Source organism: Entelurus aequoreus, linkage group LG21, assembly GCF_033978785.1.
Source record: "Entelurus aequoreus isolate RoL-2023_Sb linkage group LG21, RoL_Eaeq_v1.1, whole genome shotgun sequence".
NCBI classification, from domain to species: Eukaryota; Metazoa; Chordata; class Actinopteri; order Syngnathiformes; family Syngnathidae; genus Entelurus; species Entelurus aequoreus.
The window spans coordinates 8713820-8734431 of record NC_084751.1 but is presented as its reverse complement, the minus strand read 5'-3'; the positions used below and the strand labels follow the sequence as shown (position 1 = coordinate 8734431).

The 20612-nt window shown below is 41.3% G+C and overlaps 1 protein-coding gene across 2 annotated transcripts in view; it reads right to left on the bottom strand.

Moving 5' to 3' along the window:
• pi4kaa (phosphatidylinositol 4-kinase, catalytic, alpha a) overlaps positions 1-20612 on the bottom strand; it is a 54695-nt gene that overhangs the window by 26219 nt on the left and 7864 nt on the right. For both annotated transcript variants that reach the window (XM_062030745.1, XM_062030746.1), the window contains exons 2-23: positions 18595-18711; positions 18432-18525; positions 15649-15737; positions 15512-15584; positions 15170-15432; positions 15040-15106; positions 13200-13348; positions 13066-13131; positions 12892-12988; positions 12634-12825; positions 12457-12557; positions 12128-12387; positions 11973-12068; positions 8656-8839; positions 8489-8589; positions 8254-8422; positions 5518-5568; positions 2992-3100; positions 2795-2931; positions 2598-2731; positions 2439-2521; positions 2284-2354 (exon numbers count right to left, since the gene is read on the bottom strand). In XM_062030745.1, the coding sequence (XP_061886729.1) occupies positions 2284-2354; positions 2439-2521; positions 2598-2731; positions 2795-2931; positions 2992-3100; positions 5518-5568; positions 8254-8422; positions 8489-8589; positions 8656-8839; positions 11973-12068; positions 12128-12387; positions 12457-12557; positions 12634-12825; positions 12892-12988; positions 13066-13131; positions 13200-13348; positions 15040-15106; positions 15170-15432; positions 15512-15584; positions 15649-15737; positions 18432-18525; positions 18595-18711 (2703 nt within the window). The remainder of the gene's footprint in view (positions 1-2283; positions 2355-2438; positions 2522-2597; positions 2732-2794; positions 2932-2991; positions 3101-5517; positions 5569-8253; positions 8423-8488; positions 8590-8655; positions 8840-11972; positions 12069-12127; positions 12388-12456; positions 12558-12633; positions 12826-12891; positions 12989-13065; positions 13132-13199; positions 13349-15039; positions 15107-15169; positions 15433-15511; positions 15585-15648; positions 15738-18431; positions 18526-18594; positions 18712-20612) is intronic.

Here is a 20612-nt window from a genome sequence, read left to right as displayed (position 1 = left end):
GTTTGCAATCGCACAAAGGAAAAAAGATAAAGAGCTATTCAGTAGCTATTGAATACCGGTACAGTATGCTAAAAAGAACAGTAAGCAGCTATGTTTTATTAATATACCGTAGCTGCGTGTGTCAAATACTGTATAAGTCATTAAATGACTCCCGCCTCCTGGTGGTAGAGGGCGCTGCCGCGCTAGTGATCCTTCTTGCGACTTCCGGTACTGCAGAAGAAGTGACTACACGCAGCAAGACATTTTTTATTTTTTTCCTCTGCCTGAACTTTTAACATGGAGGATTACATACCGGTATCTAAAATAAAACAGTTTTCTAAGCAGGAGGTAATAATTAAAGGAATATCTCCATCGAGACAGAGAGACTTTTATAACTGAAGAAAGAAAATAAGGAAGACTTCTATAAACAAGTTATCGATGCTTTTGGTCAGAAGGAGTTGCAAATGGACTCCATTTATAAGTACAGGTAAGACCATAATAACGTTTTTTTTTATTAAATGTGCTTTTCATGATGGTATGCTTACATCACACTCAAAGCGCACGCCTAAATTTACCGCATTCCTTTTGGTAAACGTGAGAAGAGGTTTTAAAATAATTACCGCATGCACGGCCATCCCGCAGGCTTCCGGTAAACGCCGGAGTGACAGGAGGTTTTAAATTAATTAGCGCCCCTGCGGCTATTCAAGGAAATACGGTATCTCCTTTGTGTGACTGCCATCTACTGGTCACACTTATCATTTCACCATGTACCAAATAAAATAGCTTCGAGGTCGGTAAGCACAACCAAAATTATTCCGTATATTAGGTTATAAGGCGCACTGTCGAGTTTTGAAAAAATTAAAGGATTTTAAGTGCGCCTTATAGTCCGAAAAATAAGGTAGGTTAAAGGCCTACTGAAATGAATTTTTTTTATTTAAACGGGGATAGCAGATCCATTCTATGTGTCATACTTGATCATTTTGCGATATTGCCATATTTTTGCTGAAAGGATTTAGTATAAACCAACGTCGATAAAGTTCGCAACTTTTGGTCTCTGATAAAAAAAAACCTTGCCCCTACCGGAAGTAGCGTGACGTTGTCAGTTGTTCACTCCCTCATATTTTCCTATTGTTTTCAACGCAGCTAGAGCTATTCGGACCGTGAAAGTGACGATTACCCCATTAATTTGAGCGAGGATGAAAGATTCGTGGACGAGGAACGTTAGAGTGACGGACTAGAATGCAGTGAAATACATATTTTTTTCTCGCTCTGACCGTAACTTAGGTACAAGCTGGCTCATTGGATTCCACACTCTCTCCTTTTTCTATTGTGGATCACGGATTTGTATTTTAAACCACCTCGGATACTATATCCTCTTGAAAATGAGAGTCGAGAACGCGAAATGGACATTACAGTGCCTTTTATCTCCACGACAATACATCGACGAAGCTCTTTAGCATCTTTAGCATGAGCTAACGTGATAGCATCTGTCTCAAATGCAGATAGAAACAAAATAAATAAATCCCTGACTGGAAGGATAGACAGAAGATCAACAATACTATTAAACCATGTACATGTAACTACACGGTTAATAGATCTCAGCCTGGCAAAGCTTAACAATGCTGTTGCTAACGACGCTAAGGCTAACTTAGCAACCGGAGCTCACAGAGCTAGGATAAAAACATTAGCGCTCCACCTACGCCAGCCAGCCCTCATCTGCTTTGCTCAGCAACACCCGTGCTCACCTGCGTTCCAGCGATTGACGCCGCGACGAAGGACTTCACCAGATCATCCGTGCGGTGGGTCTGCTAGCATCGGCTAGGCGTCTGCTAGCATGGGCTAGGCGTCTGCTAGCATCGGCTAGGCGTCTGCTAGCATCGGCTAGGCGTCTGCTATCCGAGTAAGTGGTCCTTGTGTTGCTACAGCCACCTACAATGTTCTTCTTTGCAGCCTCCATTGTTCATTAAACAAATTGCAAAAGATTCACCAACACAGATGTCCAGAATACTGTGGAATTATGAAATGAAAACAGAGCTTTTTTGTATTGTATTCAATGGAGAAGGCATACCTCTGTTCCTCGGGCTACGTCACGCGCATACGTCATCCTTCGAAGGCTTTTTCAACCGGAAGTGTGGCGGGAAATTTAAAATTGCACTTTATAAGTTAACCCGGCCGTATTGGCATGTGTTGCAATGTTAAGATTTCATCATTGATATATAAACTATCAGACTGCGTGGTCGGTAGTAGTGGCTTTCAGTAGGCCTTTAAAATCATCATACGTTTATCAGCTTTGTGTGTGCTTACTTTCTCTATCATCATCTGCAGGAAGACCTCAAAGACCTTGTCGCTGACAGCGATCACACACTGCATCATGCCTACAAGCATCAAAAAAACACACCACTTAATATTCACAAATAAAACACTGCACGAATGTTAGAGGTATGTTTAACCTCACAAACCAGATTTGTCTTTCTGGATGGCTCGGTCTTCAAAGTACCGAAACATGACCTGAAAGCGATCCGAGTCCAGGGCACGCAGCATCCTGATTGAAAACCGTTTAAAGACCGTCAGAAAGACCTCTTTTAAATACATCTTTTGTAGCATCGCGTTGACCCCACCTCATGTACTCTAGTCTGTAGACGGACAGCAAATACGTGGACATGGCGAAGTCCAGTTTGTTGATGAGCGCGGCGCCCTCTGGAAGCGGGTCCAACAGGTTGATGATGGTGCTGCGGAGGTCGTTGAGCTCCGCCTAAGATGCAGCGAAGGAGCGTGAAGTTGGCGTATAAAGGGTCGTGTGTTGGTGTGGTCATACCGGCGTGACGGTGTCGTTCTTCAGGGCCGAGTTGTACTGCAGCTCGGACCGCAGAGGCTCGCCGCTCGGGAACGTCAGCAGCGGAGATTTGGTGGCGATCTCGCAAACGCCCTCGTACCATTCCTCGGGCCACAGACCTGCGGGGTGGACAGCACGTTGTGTGACGCGTTCTTGGCGAGAGAAATAAAGACGACTACCTGAGCCTTCCACTGCGAAGCCCATCACCACCGAGTAGAGCCAGAAGTCCCTGAAGAGCTTCTGCAGGCGAGGTTTGGCCTCCTTGATGGGCGGCAACCTTTTAGTCAGCTGACCGCAAGGAAAGAATGGTTTAGGGTGGGAATTTATTTCAAACGTGCATACAGTTACTAAATGACACGTCACATATTTCCAGAAGGAAGAAGGAGTGCTTATTTAATTCAGTGTTTCCCACACATTCATTTATTTGTGGCGGCCCGCCACGAAAGAATTTAGGCCGCCACAAAAAAATATATATATATATATATTTTTATTTTTATTTTATTTTTTTAATTTTAATTTTATTTTTTTTTGTGTCCTGTCAAGCTTCTCAGGCAAATCATATAGTTGATGTAGATGCCCATATCGGCTGTTCAGATTTACTTTACAAAAGAGAAGTGTAGGATCAAGATTTTTGGAGCTCTTTGTTCAGTGGATCAGATGTTTGATGAAGCTCTGTGTCTATCTACCACCACTACTGTTTTCTGTTTATTTGTTACTGACTGTGGCAGGACACCTCTGCCTCTGTTTCACTTTATGTTGCTGGTAAATAATATGGTTGTAGTAGTAGGCTAAAGTTAAATGATTTAGTATGCACTAATTAAAGGGGCAGAGCTTTAAGAGACATTTTAGCTTTTATATTTTTATAAAATATATTTTTTGTAAGAACCACAATTAATAAATATATTTCAGTGAATAACTTAAGTTCAAATCTGTATATAAATATGTACATAAAGTGTTGTAATCATATTGTAAAATGGATGGATGGATGGATGGATGGACGTTTAAAACAAAACTGTTATTATTAATTAGTAAGTATACATTTTTTTAGCCTTTTTAGAGAAAATCCTATCATTGTAGTAAATTATGCAAATTACTCGATTATGTCATGGTGACCACGCTTATAGCCACGCCCCCACAGGTATCTTGGCAGTTTATGGGAAACACTGTAATTCTACCCCTTCTCCATTTTAAAGCAATTACTAACACATTTGTTCACTTCCTGCTCTCAATTTGTTTATCCGGTTCTTAATTTATACACAATTTCAATCCATAAATAATATATATTAAAGTTCTTACTAATTAGTTAAATAAATTGTAATTCAAATAATTAGATGAAAAAGATGATAACATTTTTAATAGAGTTTAAAATGTTTATCAGCGGTCTTCCTCTATGTAAACACTTTGAGTTTGAACAGTTTCTTAAACTGAATCAAATTAATACAAATTAGTACTTTTACTTAATATACTACATCATTGAATTCCATATAGTGACATACTAAAGGTTTTAAGGGTTGTACATGCAGACACATGTTTTAAATTGGATTTTTCCCTAGGTTTATATTTCTCCTCTTTTGTTGAGAAGAATTGCTGTACATTCTTCAGTAGCAGGTTATAGTTTTCTATGTGCATGATTTTAGCTGTTTGCAAATGCACCAAATCATTGAATTATATATATTTTTTATTCAATAAATAAAGGGTTTGAGGAACCTCTATACCCAACATTATGTATTATTCTAACTGACCACTTTTGTACTGTGGTTAGTGAATGAATTGTACTTTTACAGTCATAGTTATATTTCAGACATGGGAGAACTAGCAAGCAGTAGAGAATATGGAAGGTTTTTGGTCCACTACATATTTAGCTTTATTCATTATTGAAGTGTTTCTTGCTACCCTACGTTCTATATTTTTATATGCAATTTCCAGTTCATTTTATCATCTATTTTTGCATCCAAAATTTGGATTTCTTTAACAATGTCAATTGTCTATTTGTGTGTGTTCAACTTTTACTTCTGCTGTTACTGAATAGCTTGATAGTTTTACTGAGATTCATGCATAGTCTGTTTGTGTCAAACCATCTTTTTAATTTGTTCATTTCTTCTGTTATTATTTGTATTAGCTCTTGTGTGTCCTCTCCTGAACAAAACACAGTTGTGTCACAAATGTCGTTTATATAGAGACTGAAAGGTTTTGGTCCCAGATATAGATATACAAGATATTGTGTAAAAGTCCATTTATTTCAGCGATTCAACTTCAAATGTGAAACTAATATATGATCATTACGTACAAAGTGGGATTTGACAAGCTTTTATTTTTTATAATTTGGATGTTTAGGGTTTACACTTTTTGGAAACCCAAAATGTGTCTAAAATGTTACATTTAGCTGTAAGCCATGATCATCCAAATCATATCAAAAAAGTCTTGAAATATCTTGAGTTGCATGTTTTGAGCCTGTCATATCAGTTTCACCTTGTCAATCTAATTGCTGGAATAAACACATTTTTGCACCATATTTACATTTCTTGAGTTTCACCTGTATTTAGCGGTGGACATCTGTCCACATATTGCTTCCTGTTTGTTATGTAGCTTCTTATCCAGTTCTGATGCCATACCGTTTTAATTTGTTGAATAAAATATTAGAAATAATTGTGTCAATTAACAATCAGCAACATCTAGCGACTATTAACAGTATTTTAATATCTCACCACTGCAATGACAGGAATGAGAACCCCGAGGTTGCCAGCACTGCTCGATGCCTACACACACAAGCACACAAAACAATTCATATAGTCCATAACATCTAAACAAGAAATACAATAATTAACGCTGGTGTATATTTTACAGCACATGTGTCAAACTTAAGGCCCGCCACCTCATTATGTGGAATTACCATGCGTCTATTTGTTTCTAAATGCAGTCAACTTTTTATTTTGACAGCCAAAAATACATGTACTGTATGCAATTTCATATTTAAAACTTTATCTAATATTGTAACAAATATAATATCATCACACATTCCAAACATCTAAATAAGTACTTAAATATCTGCTTCACTCGTGATTTTGAAGCAACTTATCCCTCAAATTGTACAAAGTAAAAATAATTTTTCGGTAAAAAACTGGTAGCTCAGTTGCCAGAATTTTACTGTAAAAACACAAAACAATAAAATGTGTAATATTGTTTTTCCATTTACAGTAATACAACGACCGTAGATTTTACAGTAAAACAGTGGTTCTGTTTTTCCATTTACATGTACAGTATACATCAGACCTGGGCATTCTGCGGCCCGCGGGCCGCATCCGGCCCTTTGTGCGTCCCTGTCCGGCCCGCGTGAGGCCAATTATAAATTACAAAATAAATTTTAAAAAGTATCTATGTCGAGTGTGCAATACAACGGTGCTGCTTTTGTTTTTGAAAATCGTTATTTGTATTACTTCCGTGTGGACGTATGCGTGTGCGTGATTGTGAGTGAATATGAACAGCTGCAATAACAAATTACAAAATAAAGTTGAAAAAACATCTATGTCGTGCGCGCAATACAACTGTGCTGCTTTTATTTTGAAAAGTGTTATTTATGGGCGTGTGTCCGTGTGTAACCTGCGAGTGAAGGTGCACATGCAGCGACAAGTGATGCACGGTTTACACCCGAGACGCTAAAAAGAGAAAAGTTGATGAAGAATGGCGTGTTTCCAACAAGACATGGACTGCCAAGCAACGTTCCCTCTAAGGTGCGTGCCTGCGCAATTGCGCACTGCTCAAGCGTCCGCTGCGCGCAGCAAATATATGCCGCGCACCAAATCAAATCCCATCTGAATTCTAAACAAAATAAACATATTTATTCTATGTAATTTTGCAATGCAACTTTGAGTGACAGTGACAACAAGCGGCCCTAACGGTGTTCGTCAACACCGTTCAATTGAACACCGTTCAATTATTGTAACGTCTATCGAGATGCTTCGAGGACAGGAATTATATCAATCACTTTATTGAGCAAAACTGTTTATATTCGGACATAACCACACCAAAAACATGAGTTTTCACACTTCAATCTCGAAAAACTAGTCATTTTCTGCCGTACAAACCAGGCCAAAACCAACTTGTCATCTGTCACCAACACGCATACCACTAAACCACTGGTGCGTTTATGGCCACACAAAAAGTCGGACAACTCAAACACCACACAAAGTTACACTATGACTCCTCAGTCATACGTGTGCTTATTCTACTGTCATTTATTATTATTGTTAATTTATTGATATTAATCATGGAATGCTGTTACTAGAGAAAGTTACAGGAATGCACACTTCATCCTATGCTTACATTTCATTGTGCAACATGAGGATGTTTAAGGGGAACTAAATGTGATCTCTGAAAGGGGTACAAATGATTTCCAAAGCAGGACCCCCACCCAGACATATTGTACAATACTAATCCATAGCTTATGAAAAACAAGATTTCTTTTATTTTCATTAAAAGTGGGCCAAATCACTAATATTACAAAATAATCTCATGAAAATGACTCCTCTCCTTTGAGTGTTATTATAAAAGATTGGTTTGAGACAGGTGTGCTGCTGGTATTGCCACGTGTGCTCCACTGAATGCTCAGGGAGTTTTTGTGTTTGCTCAGACACATGAACAATTAGAGGGAACATTGCTATCGGGCGCACTTAAAATCCTCTCATTTTCTCAAAAATTGACAGTACGCCCTAGAACCCGGTGCGCCTAATGTACGGATCAATTCTGGTTGTTCTTACCGGCTTCGAAGCAATTTTATTTGGTACATGGTGTAATGATAAGACTGGTGCGTTTATGGCCACACAAAAAGTCGGACAACTCAAACACCACACAAAGTTACACTATGACTCCTCAGTCATACGTGTGCTTATTTTACTGTCATTTATTATTAATGTTAATTTATTTATATTAGTCATGGAATGCTGTTACACACACTATGTTGAAGTATTACTATTATTATTAATTATTATTATTATTTATCTTACGGTATATATCAAAAATAATACTGAGCAAAATTTAATTGAAATATTGTCGATGTGGCCCTCCAGCAGTGCTCGGGTTGCTCATGCGGCCCCCGGTAAAAATTAATTGCCCACCCCTGGTATACATGGTACATTTTATGGTAAAATTTCCGCAGCTAAACTTTACTCTAAAATCTACATATTTTTCTTACAGTGTACGTAAAAATACATAACAATAAATAATTGTGTAATGAAGCAGTTTATAATGTATATATTATTCACTGTTCCAAGTGGCCCTCTGAGGGCAGTCATAACTGCCATGTGGCCCCCAATGAAAAGGAGTGTGACACCCCTGTTTTACAGCATGAGATAGTCTTCTAGTGTTGTGTTGGACTGCTCTTTGGGTTATGTGCCTAACATTTAGCATTTTTTAAATAATACTAATAACAATCAATTGTACTGGACCTTCAGAGCCGGGCCTTTGTCTGCCGCCCGCTCGCTGGCCCTCTTCCCCTCCAGGCCCAGCTGGACGAAGAGCTCCAGCAGGTTGACCAGCAGCTCGTCCACCATCTGCTCGGACTGCAGGTTGGCTGCTATGTTGCCCAGAGCGTTGATGACTGCCAGTGAGCAGTGTCTGTACGCAGAGCAGAGAAGGTTAATAGCTAGTGAGTGTGTAAGGACTGCGAAGAAGGACGCCGACCTGTAGCCGTGGTCCTTGTAGTCCTTGGTGGAGTAGACCATGGAGCTGGCCTTCACGCTGATCTGCTGGAATAAATTCCACACTTCCTGGTAGATGTATTGCTGCGGGGACACGACCGCCAAATTAGCCTGTTATCTTTTTGGGTCGGGCCAGTCGGGAACGCTTACGTTGCCCGTGATGACCATGCAGCCCAGCTGGTCCACGATAAGCACGTCCAGTTGAGAAGGAGGCTGGCAGAACTTCTGCTGCAGGATCTGCAGGATGGGCTCCATCACTCTCGGGGTGTCTCGCAGGGCCACGGCGATGTGACCCAGCGCCCGGATGGTGTGGTCCGGGATCAAGTGAGCGTCCCTGAGCGACACGGAAGAACTAGTGAGATTAGGGCTGGATGATGATGGCAAAAGTTTTCATCACAATTATTTTGAGTGACATTGTAATTACAATTATTTACATGATTATTCATTCATTTGAAAAGATGAGTATTTATTATACCACCAAAACTCAACTTCAAATATACATACAGTACAGGCCCAAAGTTTGGACACACCTTCTCATTCAATGCGTTTTCTTTATTTTCATGAATATTGTCACATCAAAACTATGAATGAACACATGTGGAGTTACCGTATTTCCTTGAATAGCCGCAGGGGCGTTAATTAATTTAAAACCTCCTGTCACACCTGCGTTTACCGGAAACCGGCGGGATGGCCGTGCATGCGGTAATTATTTTAAAACCTCTTCTCACTCCGGCGTTTACCAAAAGGAATCCATAAAATTTAGGCGTGCGCTTTGAGTGTGATGTAAGCATACCATCATGAAAAGCACATTTAATTAAAAAAACGTTATTATGGTCTTACCTGTACTTATAAATGGAGTCCATTTGCAGCTCCTTCTGACCAAAAGCATCGATAACTTGTTTATAGAAGTCTTCCTTATTTTCTTTCTTCCGTTTTAAAAGTCTCTGTTTCGATGGAGATATTCCTTTAATTATTACATCCTGCTTCGATTGAAAGTCCAGTTTAGAAAACTGTTTTATTTTAGATACCGGTATGTAATCCTAGTTAAAAGAAAAAAAAATCTCTTGCTGCGTGTGTTCACTTCTTCTGCAGTACCGGAAGTCGCAAGAAGGATCACTAGCGCGGCAGCGCCCTCTACCACCAGGAGGCGGGAGTCATTTAATGACTTATACAGTATTTCACACACGCAGCTACGGTATATTAATAAAACATAGCTGCTTACTGTTCTCTTTAGCATACTGTACCGGTATTCAATAGCTTGGACCTTAAATCCTACTGAAAAGCTCTTTATCTTTTTTCCTTTGTGCGATTGTAAACTACTGAAAGCAGCTTCCTTTTTTTTTTTTTTTTTTTTTTTTTTAAAGTTTTATTTATACATTTCAACATTTCAACAATCAAATAAGTACAAAAGTAGTACAAAACAGTACAAAAAGAATACAAAGCAGCGCCAGGGGGTTATAAATTCAAAGTAACTAAAATAGAATGCAAAAAAACATATTTATAATATAAACAAAGTGCAAAGCCATAGGCTCACTCAATCTGAAAGCAGCTTCCTCCATTTTGAAAATGAGGACAGATGCGTCACTCGTGACGTAACGAATTTGACCCGGTGGAAGTTCTAGCCATATGTTAAATATTTTGCGAAACGAGTTTGACCCGGCGAAAATTATAGACATGCGATAATAAAATTAATATTTTGCGAAACGAATTTGATCCAGCTTCAATAATAAACCGGCGATAAGGCCAAGCATGCGTTAATTATTTTGAAAAACGAGTTTGACCCGGCAGTAATTCTAGACGTGCGAATACTATATTCCCTGCGCCAATTCAAGGAAATACGGTATGTACTTAACAAAAGGTGACAAAATAGAAAACATGTTTTATATTCTAGTTTCTTCAAAATAGCCACCCTTTGCTCTGACTACTGCTTTGCACACTCTTGGCATTCTCTCAATGAGCTTCAAGGGGTAGTCTTCTGAAATGGTTTTCACTTCACAGGTGTGCTTGAAGCTCATGGAGAGAATGCCAAGAGTGTGCACAGCAGTAATCAGAGCAAAGGGTGGCTATTTTGAAGAAACTAGAATATAAAACATGTTTTCAGTTATTTCACCTTTTTTTGTTAAGTACATAACTCCACATGTGTTCATTCATAGTTTTGATGTGACAATCTACAATGTAAATAGTCATGAAAATAAAGAAAACACATTGAATGAGAAGGTGTCCTAAATTTTTGCATGTACTGCATATATTTTTTCATTAACAAATAAACCATAACAAGTGAAATACTTGTAATAATATTAGCAATAAATGTAGATAACAATATAAAAAAACAATAAAATTCAGTTTTTCTGTTGGAATTGTTATCATCAGTTACATTTATTTTACTACATTAGAATGTGTGCTTTTTGTGTCAAATACAATTTAATAAAAGGTTTGTTAATCAAATGCAAAAATCCTCACATTTATTGGTGCAATACATCTTAGTTCAAAGCATAATACTTTTGTAAGTGTTTTAATTACATTATGCATTTGCGACGTGCATGCAAATTTGAGCTCAAAGCATAATTATTTTGTAAATGTATAAATAACTGCCATCCGGGGGGAGCTCAAAGTAAAGCCGCTGCTCCTCCACATCGAGAGGAGCCAGTTGAGGTGGTTCGGGCATCTGGTCAGGATGCCACCCGAACGCCTCCCTAGGGAGGTGTTTAGGGCACGTCCGACCGGTAGGAAGCCACGGGGAAGACCCAGGACACATTGGGAAGACTGTGTCTCCCGGCTGGCCTAGGAACGCCTCGGGATCCCCCGGGAGGAGTTGGACGAAGTGGCTTGGGAGAGGGAAGTCTGGGTTTCCCTGCTTAGGCTGCTGCCCCCGCGACCCGACCTCGGATAAGCGGAAGAAGATGGATGGATGGATGGATGGATGGATGGATAAATAACTGCCTTAAGTACATTATGCAATTGCAACGCGCATGCAAATGCGGCCCATTCATAGTTTTTTTCAATTATTATATTATGATATTATATACAGTACAGGCCAAAAGTTTGGACACACCTTCTCATTCAATGCGTTTTCTTTATTTTCATGACTATTTACATTGTAGATTGTCACATCAAAACTATGAATGAACACATGTGGAGTTATGTACTTAACAAAAAAAGGTGAACTAACTGAAAACATGTTTTATATTCTAGTTTCTTCAAAATAGCCACCCTCTGCTCTGATTACTGATTTGCACACTCTTGGCATTCTCTCCATGAGCTTCAAGAGGTAGTCACCTGAAATGGTTTTCACTTGACAGGTGTGCCTTATCAGGGTTGATTAGTGGAATGTCTTGCTTTATCAATGGGGTTGGGACCATCAGTTGTGTTGGGAATGAGAAGTTGTGTCCAAACTTTTGGCCTGTACTGTATATTTAGCACTTTAATGAAGTGAGACAATGTCAAAGAACTGCTCTAAGTTCACCCACTTGTCATTTTCCTGTGAGATGTAGAGTCGATTGGACAGACTCGCGAGGAAAGCTTCCACGATGACGTTATCCATAGTCAGCCCCGCCTTTAGACACCTGAGAGAAATAAGAGTTGAGATGTTGCATACATTATTGTGTGTGTGTGTGGCCCTCACCTGCAGATGTTATCTATGGAGATGTCCCTCAGCTGTTCATACATGGAGGGCTGGCTCCTCTTGTTGGGGTTGGTGTTGAGGGTGGACTGGGAGTGCTCGTTGGTCACGTGGATCTTTATCTCACCGCTCACTGTCGCGCAGTGGCTGTGGTATTTGTACAGCTTGACCAGGACTGGAGAGGGCACCACCAGGAAGTCTCTCAGCGACGTGGTTACGGAGTGGGCCACCACCGGGAAGCGCTCACACAGGCGACCTAAGCCCTGGACACAAATTGGGCTTGTGTGGATAAGGTGGGAGGATTTTTGAAAAAGGGGGGAGAGGTTGGGTACCTGAAGGCAGCAGATGAGGAGGGGCATGTGAGCGATGATGACTTTACTGGAGGTTTTGGACTGCAGCTTCTCTGACAGTTTGCTGCAAAGGTTCTCCGCTCCTGCAGAAGGAGAGCAGGGAGAAAAGGGACGTTTTGTTTCATCAAATAGTCGGTAAAGTGTGAAGTGAAGGCTCACCCTGCTCCTCGGTGACAGCCCACACCATGAGGTCAACGCAGGCGGCGTTGGCCTGGCAGCGAAGTTTGAGCGGGCTCAGCTCGCTCTGCAGATACTCCACGTCATGCAGGATCCTCTGCAGCTCCGACTGGCTGCTGCTGAACTGCTCCAGCACAAAGTCGTGCACCTCCTTGACAAAGTCCGTCTGGAGGTCTGCTTGAGAGAATGAGTTGACAGGCCTTTACAGCGGGAGGTGGATCAGATGAAGACCTACTGTACCTTTCAGGTTGTACAGGGTGTCTCTGAGCATTTTAAATATGGCCACGTACAGGGTGTCACTGAAGGTTTTGTAGTACAGATGAAGACCAGGACTTAGCTTCAAAACAAAAAATATCCAAGTTCATTGCAACTTTCTAGTGACGACAATGTTAATAATAACGGTAGTGGTCTTACCTCTATCAGTTCTGCCAAGGTTTCATCCAGTGACTTTAAAAAGGATTCTGACACAACTTGTTCGCCCTGTTGAAGAACAACCACTGACTGTGACACGCGGACATGATGCGTGGTGCCGAGAGGCGCGTGCTGACCATTTGGAGAAGTTGTCTCAGCATGTCCAGAGGGACGTGGAACTCTCCACAGCTGCTGCCGGTGAAGAGCGGCGACACGGAGAAGCTGGAGCTGATGGTGGAGAAGTAGTAGTTGGGGTCCACTGAGCTGCCATCAGGAAGGTAGGAGCCTGGAGCACAAACACCAGGGTTTTTCCTGTGTTCAAAAATGTGTGGCGGCCGCCTCCAGCTAATTTTGTGCCGCCCCTAGCCAGAGCGATTGATATCGTTCAAGCTCCGGTTGTGTTGATTGAGCGATTGATGTCCCTGTGCGGCAGCTACGTATTTTAACTGCAGTTGCAGCGTTGCGCCACTATAGAGGTGCTATATCGACAGCAGTGCACAGGAAAGACCTAAAGTAGCTACCGAAGAAGAAACAGATGGAATCGTGTTTTTTCCCCGCTACTTGGTGCATAAAGTTGACTGCCGTAACAAGTGGATTTCTGCCATACGGAGCATGATACGGAGAGATCACTGGACTCCTACAGAACACTCCAGACTGTGCTGTGAACATTTTCTCCCTGGTATGTGGACACAGCTAGTAGTGTTAGCTTCGTTTCCAACTTTTTCTGACTAATTATAATACATCGATTGATTGAAGAATTTATGAGAAGTTTGCATAGGATCAGGTAGAGTTTCATGATGGTACAGATTGACTGGTACAAGGTCAACTAAAAGGAGTTACCCCAAGAAAGCATTACAAGCATGTTGTTTAATTTTACGTTTCCTACGTATCAGAGTAAAGTTTATGTTTTTTAGCGTTGCAAATATGGCAGGCAAAATCAGCCACTACTTTAAAAAGCGATCTCGCGAGGGTAAAAGTCAAGAGTCCAGGTAAAACAGAGCAGAGAAATTAACATAACAGGCAGTTAAAATGTAATAATTCATGGTGGTGACAACATGTGGAATTTTTTTCCACAGAGCGCTTGAAGGGTGCTTCAAAATCCTCTATGAGTGTCTCAAGCAAATTAGCAAAAGTGGCCCTGTCACGCCAAATTTCTTCCCCCTACAAAAACATTCCCCCCCCATTTAATTCCGGGGCTGCGTCCAATAAAATCACAAAGTTGCCGGGGGTCCTTAACCGGCATGCGACTGTCCTGTTTCGCGCCTGTACAAAAAAAAAACAATAATCGATTTCTTCAGATCCCAGCAGCTGTCAAAGACGAAGTATCCTTCCAGCGACGGGCAGTGAAAGCCGAAGTGCTATCGATCGCTTTCAATGACGTAAGAGGAAACATGATCACGGAAGTAAATGGGGGGGGGGAAGGTTTTTGTAGGGGGAAGAAATTTGGCGTGACAGCCCCACCACACAAGCGCTTAGGCCACACATGTCAAACTCAAGGCCCGGGGGCCAGATCTGGCCCGCAACATCATTTTATCTGGCCCACAAACACGTGGAAATGATATGTGTCAATAAAGTACTTAATATTTTCAAACTAAATATAATGGATTTTTTTTCATTTTGACAGAAAAAGTATATGTACTGCTTCAAATTGCATGCCTTTTAAACTTTAATAGTATCCATTATTGTAACAAATAGTACAGTATATTATACTTTCTAAAAAAAATGTGTCTAAATATAAATAAATAAATATCTGCTTGACTTATGATTTTACAGCAAACTACCCATCAAATTAATACAAATGACAATACATTTTATGGTGTTCTTTACAGCATATTACTGTGAATTGTAAAAAAAAAAACTAAAAATGTTTTGCGTAAAAATTCTGACGCATGGTCAGGATTGTACCACCTCTGCCTCAACTTGAGCCAGGAACCACAAAGCACACGCTCTCCTTCATAGTGCACACCTCTTTCTTACCTTCAAAGTAAGGTGTTGAGGGATCAGCGGGGGAGCTCGGTGTTAGTCCCGTCCTCTCCGGACTGGCCTGACGACAAAGGCTGAATGTGAGAAGATCTGGACAACACGTCCGCCGAGCGAGGTCACATACCTGCTGAGACACGGATGACACGGAGGAGCTCTTACGCCTCAGCGTGTCCGCCTGGCACACGGTGAGGAAGGAGCTGGGCAGGATGGAGCGGAAGTCGTTGAAGGAGCGCCGGCGTGCCACGTCGCCGTCGTCCACGGAGGCCAGAGGCGGAGCCACCGGCCGAGGGAAGAGCTTGGACAGCAGCGGCTCGTCTGTGTTGCTGTATCTGCCGAAAGCTCTGGCCACGCCCAGCAGGGTAGGAACCGTGTAGCGACACAGGTACTCTTAGGGTAAGAAATAAATAGGTGCAACATAAAAGTGAATGACCACGATTGGCTGAAGAACAGGAAGTATGTCGCGCACCTTTATCATGAGATTTAGGATCCTTGCAGACCTCCTGCAGGAGCTGCATGACATCCATAATCGCCTCCAGAATCTGACAAAAGTGCAAATACAGTAAATAATAGGAACTTGAAGTTAAACAACACACAAACTAAGACCTGTTCACGCATAGATTCATCGCGTTGGGCGACGTCCGACAGAAGCGTCACCAGACAGAAGGTGAAGTTTTCCGCAACAGGAAGTATTACTGCGGAGAGGGAAAGGTTGTGAAAAAATCATGAGAGGAACAGTGGAAAAGTGCTTAGCATTGCTAGAAGGTTGTGAATACAAATCTGGCCTTGTACCGTAATTTCCGGAGCATAGGGTGCACCGGATTATAAGGCGCACTGCCGATGAATGGTCTATTTTTAAACTTTTTTCATATATAAGGCGCATCGGATTATAAGGCGCATTAAAGGCCTACTGAAATGATTTTTTTTAATTTAAACGGGAATAGCAGATCCATTCTATGTGTCATACTTGATCATTTCGCGATATTGCCATATTTTTGCTGAAAGGATTTAGTAGAGAAAATCGATGATAAAGTTCGCAACTTTTGCTCGCTGATAAAAAAAAGCCTTGCCTGTAGCGGAAGTAGCGTGACGCCACAGGAGCTAGTATTCCTCACAATTCCCCGTTGTTTACAATGGAGCGAGAGAGATTCGGACCGAGAAAGTGATGATTACCCCATTAATTTGAGCGAGGATGAAAGATTCGTAGATGACTAACGTTACAGTGAATGACTTGAGAGGCAGCGATGGACGTATCTTTTTTCGCTCTGACCGTAACTTAGGTACAAGCTGGCTCATTGGATTCCACACTCTCCTTTTTCTATTGTAGATCACAGATTTGTATTTTAAACCACCTCGGATACTATATCCTCTTGAAAATGAGAGTTGAGAACGCGAAATGGACATTCAGTGCCTTTTACATCGGCGAAATGCTTTAGCTACGAGCTAACGTGATAGCATCTTGCTTTAACTGCATATAGAAACAAAAGAAATAAACCCCTGACTCGAAGTATAGATAGAAAATCAACAATACTATTAAAGCGTGGACATGTAAATACACGGTTAATGCTTTCCAGGCTGGCGAAGGTTAACAATGCCGTGCTAAGGACGCCATTGAAGCTAACTTAGCAACCGGATTGCACAGAGCTATGCTAAAAACATTAGCTCTCCACCTACGCCAGCCAGCCCTCATTTGCTCATCAACACCCGTGCTCACCTGCGTTCCAGCGATCGGCAGAAGGACGAAGGACTTCACCCGATGCGTTTGGCGGCCCGGAGACATAGGAAGTCAAGGTGAAATTGGCGGCTAGCGCGTATAGCGCGGCTAGCGCTCCAACAAAGTCCTCCTGGTTGTGTTGCTGTAGTCCGCTGCTAATACACTGATCCCACCTACAACTGTCTTCTTTGCAGCCTTCATTGTTCATTAAAAAAATTGCAAAAGATGTCCAGAATACTGTGGAATTATGAAATGAAAACAGAGCTTTTTGTATAGGATTCTACGGGGTACCATAACTTCCGTTACTCGGACTTCGTCACGCGCATACGTCATCATACCGCAATGTTTCAGCCGGATATTTCCCGGGAATTTTAAAATGTCACTTTATAAGTTAACCCGGCCGTATTGGCATGTGTTGCAATGTTAAGATTTCATCATTGATATATAAACTATCAGACTGCGTGGTCGGTAGTAGTGGCTTTCAGTAGGCCTTTAAAGGAGTCATCCAGGAGTCATATTATTATTATTTTTTTCTAAATGTAAAAGACTTCCTTGTGGTCTACATAACATGTAATGGCGGTTCTTTGGTCAAAATGTTGTATAAATGATGTTTTACAGATCATCTTCAAGCCGCTTTCTGACAGTCGCTTCAGGATGCGCCGTTTTGTGGGCGGTCTTATTTACGTGGCTCACCTTCGGCAGCGTCGTTTCTCCGTCATCTTTGTTGTAGCGGTGTAGCGTGCAAGGACGGGAGTGGGAGAAGTGTCAAAAGATGGAGCTAACTGTTTCAATGACATTCAGACTTGACTTTAATCAATAACGGAGCAGCATCTTCTCATCCGCCTCTCTACTAACTAAAGTTCCTCGGGTGAATAATGTAAACTCACTACACCGGTATGTTTTAGTGCTTTCATGGCGAGTTTACTGACGGATATAAGTAAGAACTTTACACTACTTAATATTAGAAATGGCAACAACGGAGAATGAATTGACAACAAAAACAAGAAGATAGAGAAAAAAAAGAAGCTTATCGACTACGACGTCGGCACCGACTACAAAGACGGATGCGCGCAATTTTTCAGAACTTATGCAGATCCCAAATACAGATCAGCAGGTACCAGAAGGTAAGAAAACTTGCTTTTGCATAATATTGTGAAACAAAACACCAGTTAATACGTCTTACCTTATACACGCAACATAATAATACTCGTATGTTGAAGCACGGTACAATCTATCAAGCGGTGTGGCTTCATAGCTTACCAAAGTCGTACTAAAACATTTTGATGGATTTTTGAGCGCAGTGTGTAATGTTCTATATTTTCAATGGAACATATAAAATGTTGGTGTTCTTTACTTGAGTCATATTGCAGTCTACACGTATCTCTTATGTTTGACTGCAATCATATTGCAGTCTACACTATCTCTTATGTGTGACTGCCATCTACTGGTCACACCTATCATTTTACCATGGACCAAATAAAATTGTTTCGAGGTCAGCAAGCAAAACGAGCATTATTTTGTACATTAGGCGCACCGGGTTTTAAGGCGCACTGTCGAGTTTTGAGAAAATGAAAAGATTTTAAGCGCGCCTTATAGTCCAGAAAATATGGTACTTAATCTCAGTTAAACATAGAACTCTTGAAAGTTGAAAAAAACACGCTCGGGTCGCTGTTACCTCGTCCTTTGCGTTCCGAGCTCTCCTCAATCCACTGAACTCGAGGAAGTCCCCTGAGAAGTCCGAGAAGGTACGGGACAACTGCATCCTTGTGCTGCAACGCCAGTGTGTGGTGTTAGCGCTTTTGTGTCACACTGAAGGAAAAGAAGGCAGCAGATGTCACCTGCAGGTTGGACTCCACCAAGAAGATGCCCAGAGCGACCACAGCATCACGCCGTCTCTCATCCAGCTGAAAGACTCCTCTCACATCCACGGGACACATGCATTGCAACTTCTGCACCTATGATTGCAAATTGTGACATTATGTTGAACAGTATAAGAGTCACTCCACCTAGACCAGGGGTCGGCAACCTTTACCACTCAAAGAGCCATTTTGACAAGTTTCACAAATTAAAGAAAACAATGGGAGCCACATAACTTTTTCGAAAATTTAAAATGAAATAACACTGCTTTTTTTGCTTTGTGCTATGTTTTAACCAGGGGTCTCAAACACACGCCCCTGCCCGCACCTTATTATGACAACCTAATGTTAACGTGGCCCGCGAGGTTTATATGAATGGCGATTGACAGCGTCATACTTGCCAACGTTCCCAATTTTCCCAATTTTCCGGCTTGATAGCACTGCTTTAAGCACCCTCTACAGTCTGCAAATATAGCGCACCTGCTCGGTCACACATGGTGAATGCAGCTTCTGTTTGCGCATGTCTGTGACAGCAAGGCATACTTGGTCAACAGCCACACAGTTTACACTGACGGTGGCCGTAGAAAAAAACTTTAACACTGTTACGTTACAAATATGCACAAATATGCACCACACTAAAAAAGAATGACAAACACATTTCTGGAGAAAATCCGCACTGTAACACAACATAAACACAACAAAACAAATACCCAGAATGCCAAGCAGCCCTGACTCTTCCGCTACCACCAAACCCCGCCCACCTCAACCGACGCACGGAGGAGTGGGGGGGTTTGGAGTCAGGGCTGCATGGCATTCTGGGTATTTGTTGTGTTGTGTTTAGGTTGTGTTACGGTGAGCAGGTTCTCCAGAAATGTGTTTGTCATTCTTTTTTGGTGTGGGTTCACAGTGTGGCGCATATTTGTAACGCAACAGTTTTATACCGCAACCGTCAGTGTAAACTGTGTGGCTGTTGACCAAGTATGCCTTGCTGTCTCCTACGTGTACGAGTCCAAGCTCAATACAACATGGGACCTGCCTGGCATTCTGTTTGTACAACCTATAGGGGACAATAAATGCAGAGCTATCAGAGTATGCCCTTAATTCAGTTAAGGTAAAAATCTGAAAATATTTTCCTCGAGGGATTTCTAGGAGAGGCATGGAGATCGTAAGTAAGCTGCTGGGAAAATCGGGAGGGTCGGCAAGTATGCAGCTGAGCCGCATTAGAGTGGTCAAAGAGCCACATGCGGCTCCGGAGCCGCGGGTTGCCGACCCCTGACCTAGACGGTGCCATTTGTGTTCACAGGAAATAAAATGTACGATAAAATCAACTTTAATATAAATGTTTTTTATCTTGCAAAAGTGTCCCCCACATTGATCTGTTCGCATATTAAATCATTGCAATTTAAAACTACCTTGAATACTGGAAAAATTGCATTTGTTGCTTGTTCCCTGCTTTCAAAAATTTGAATTTATTATGAAACCATCATTTAAATCCGTTATATGCTCATTCTAGTACAAATTCAGACTTCAGTGGCGTCCCTGGGTTTTCACTCAGTCCTGTTACCCTTACTAACACACGATCCCCTCTGAAAAATATGGAATATTCCACGAGTCTCATAGTCCACAGGAAATTGCATCATTCACATCCTCTGCAGGCAATGGGAAGACCAAAAATAAGTTCACTCATTTGTATTTTTGAATATTGGCTGATATGTTAACTAGGGCTGAAGCTATCAATTATCATAGTCATCGAGTAATTTTTTTTTTCAATTAATCGGATAAAATACGCTTCATATTTTCAATGCATATTTTATTGAATATTGTTGAAATAAACAAAATCTTTTTCTGGTTGCCATAAATGTAATTACTTCCTCTACCTCCTATTTACCTTCTATTCCCTTTTTATTTACCTTCTATTCACCTTCTTTTACTTTTTATTGACCTTCTATTCACCTTTTTTTAGCAGTCACCGACTTTATTTTACCTTCTATTTCTTTTAT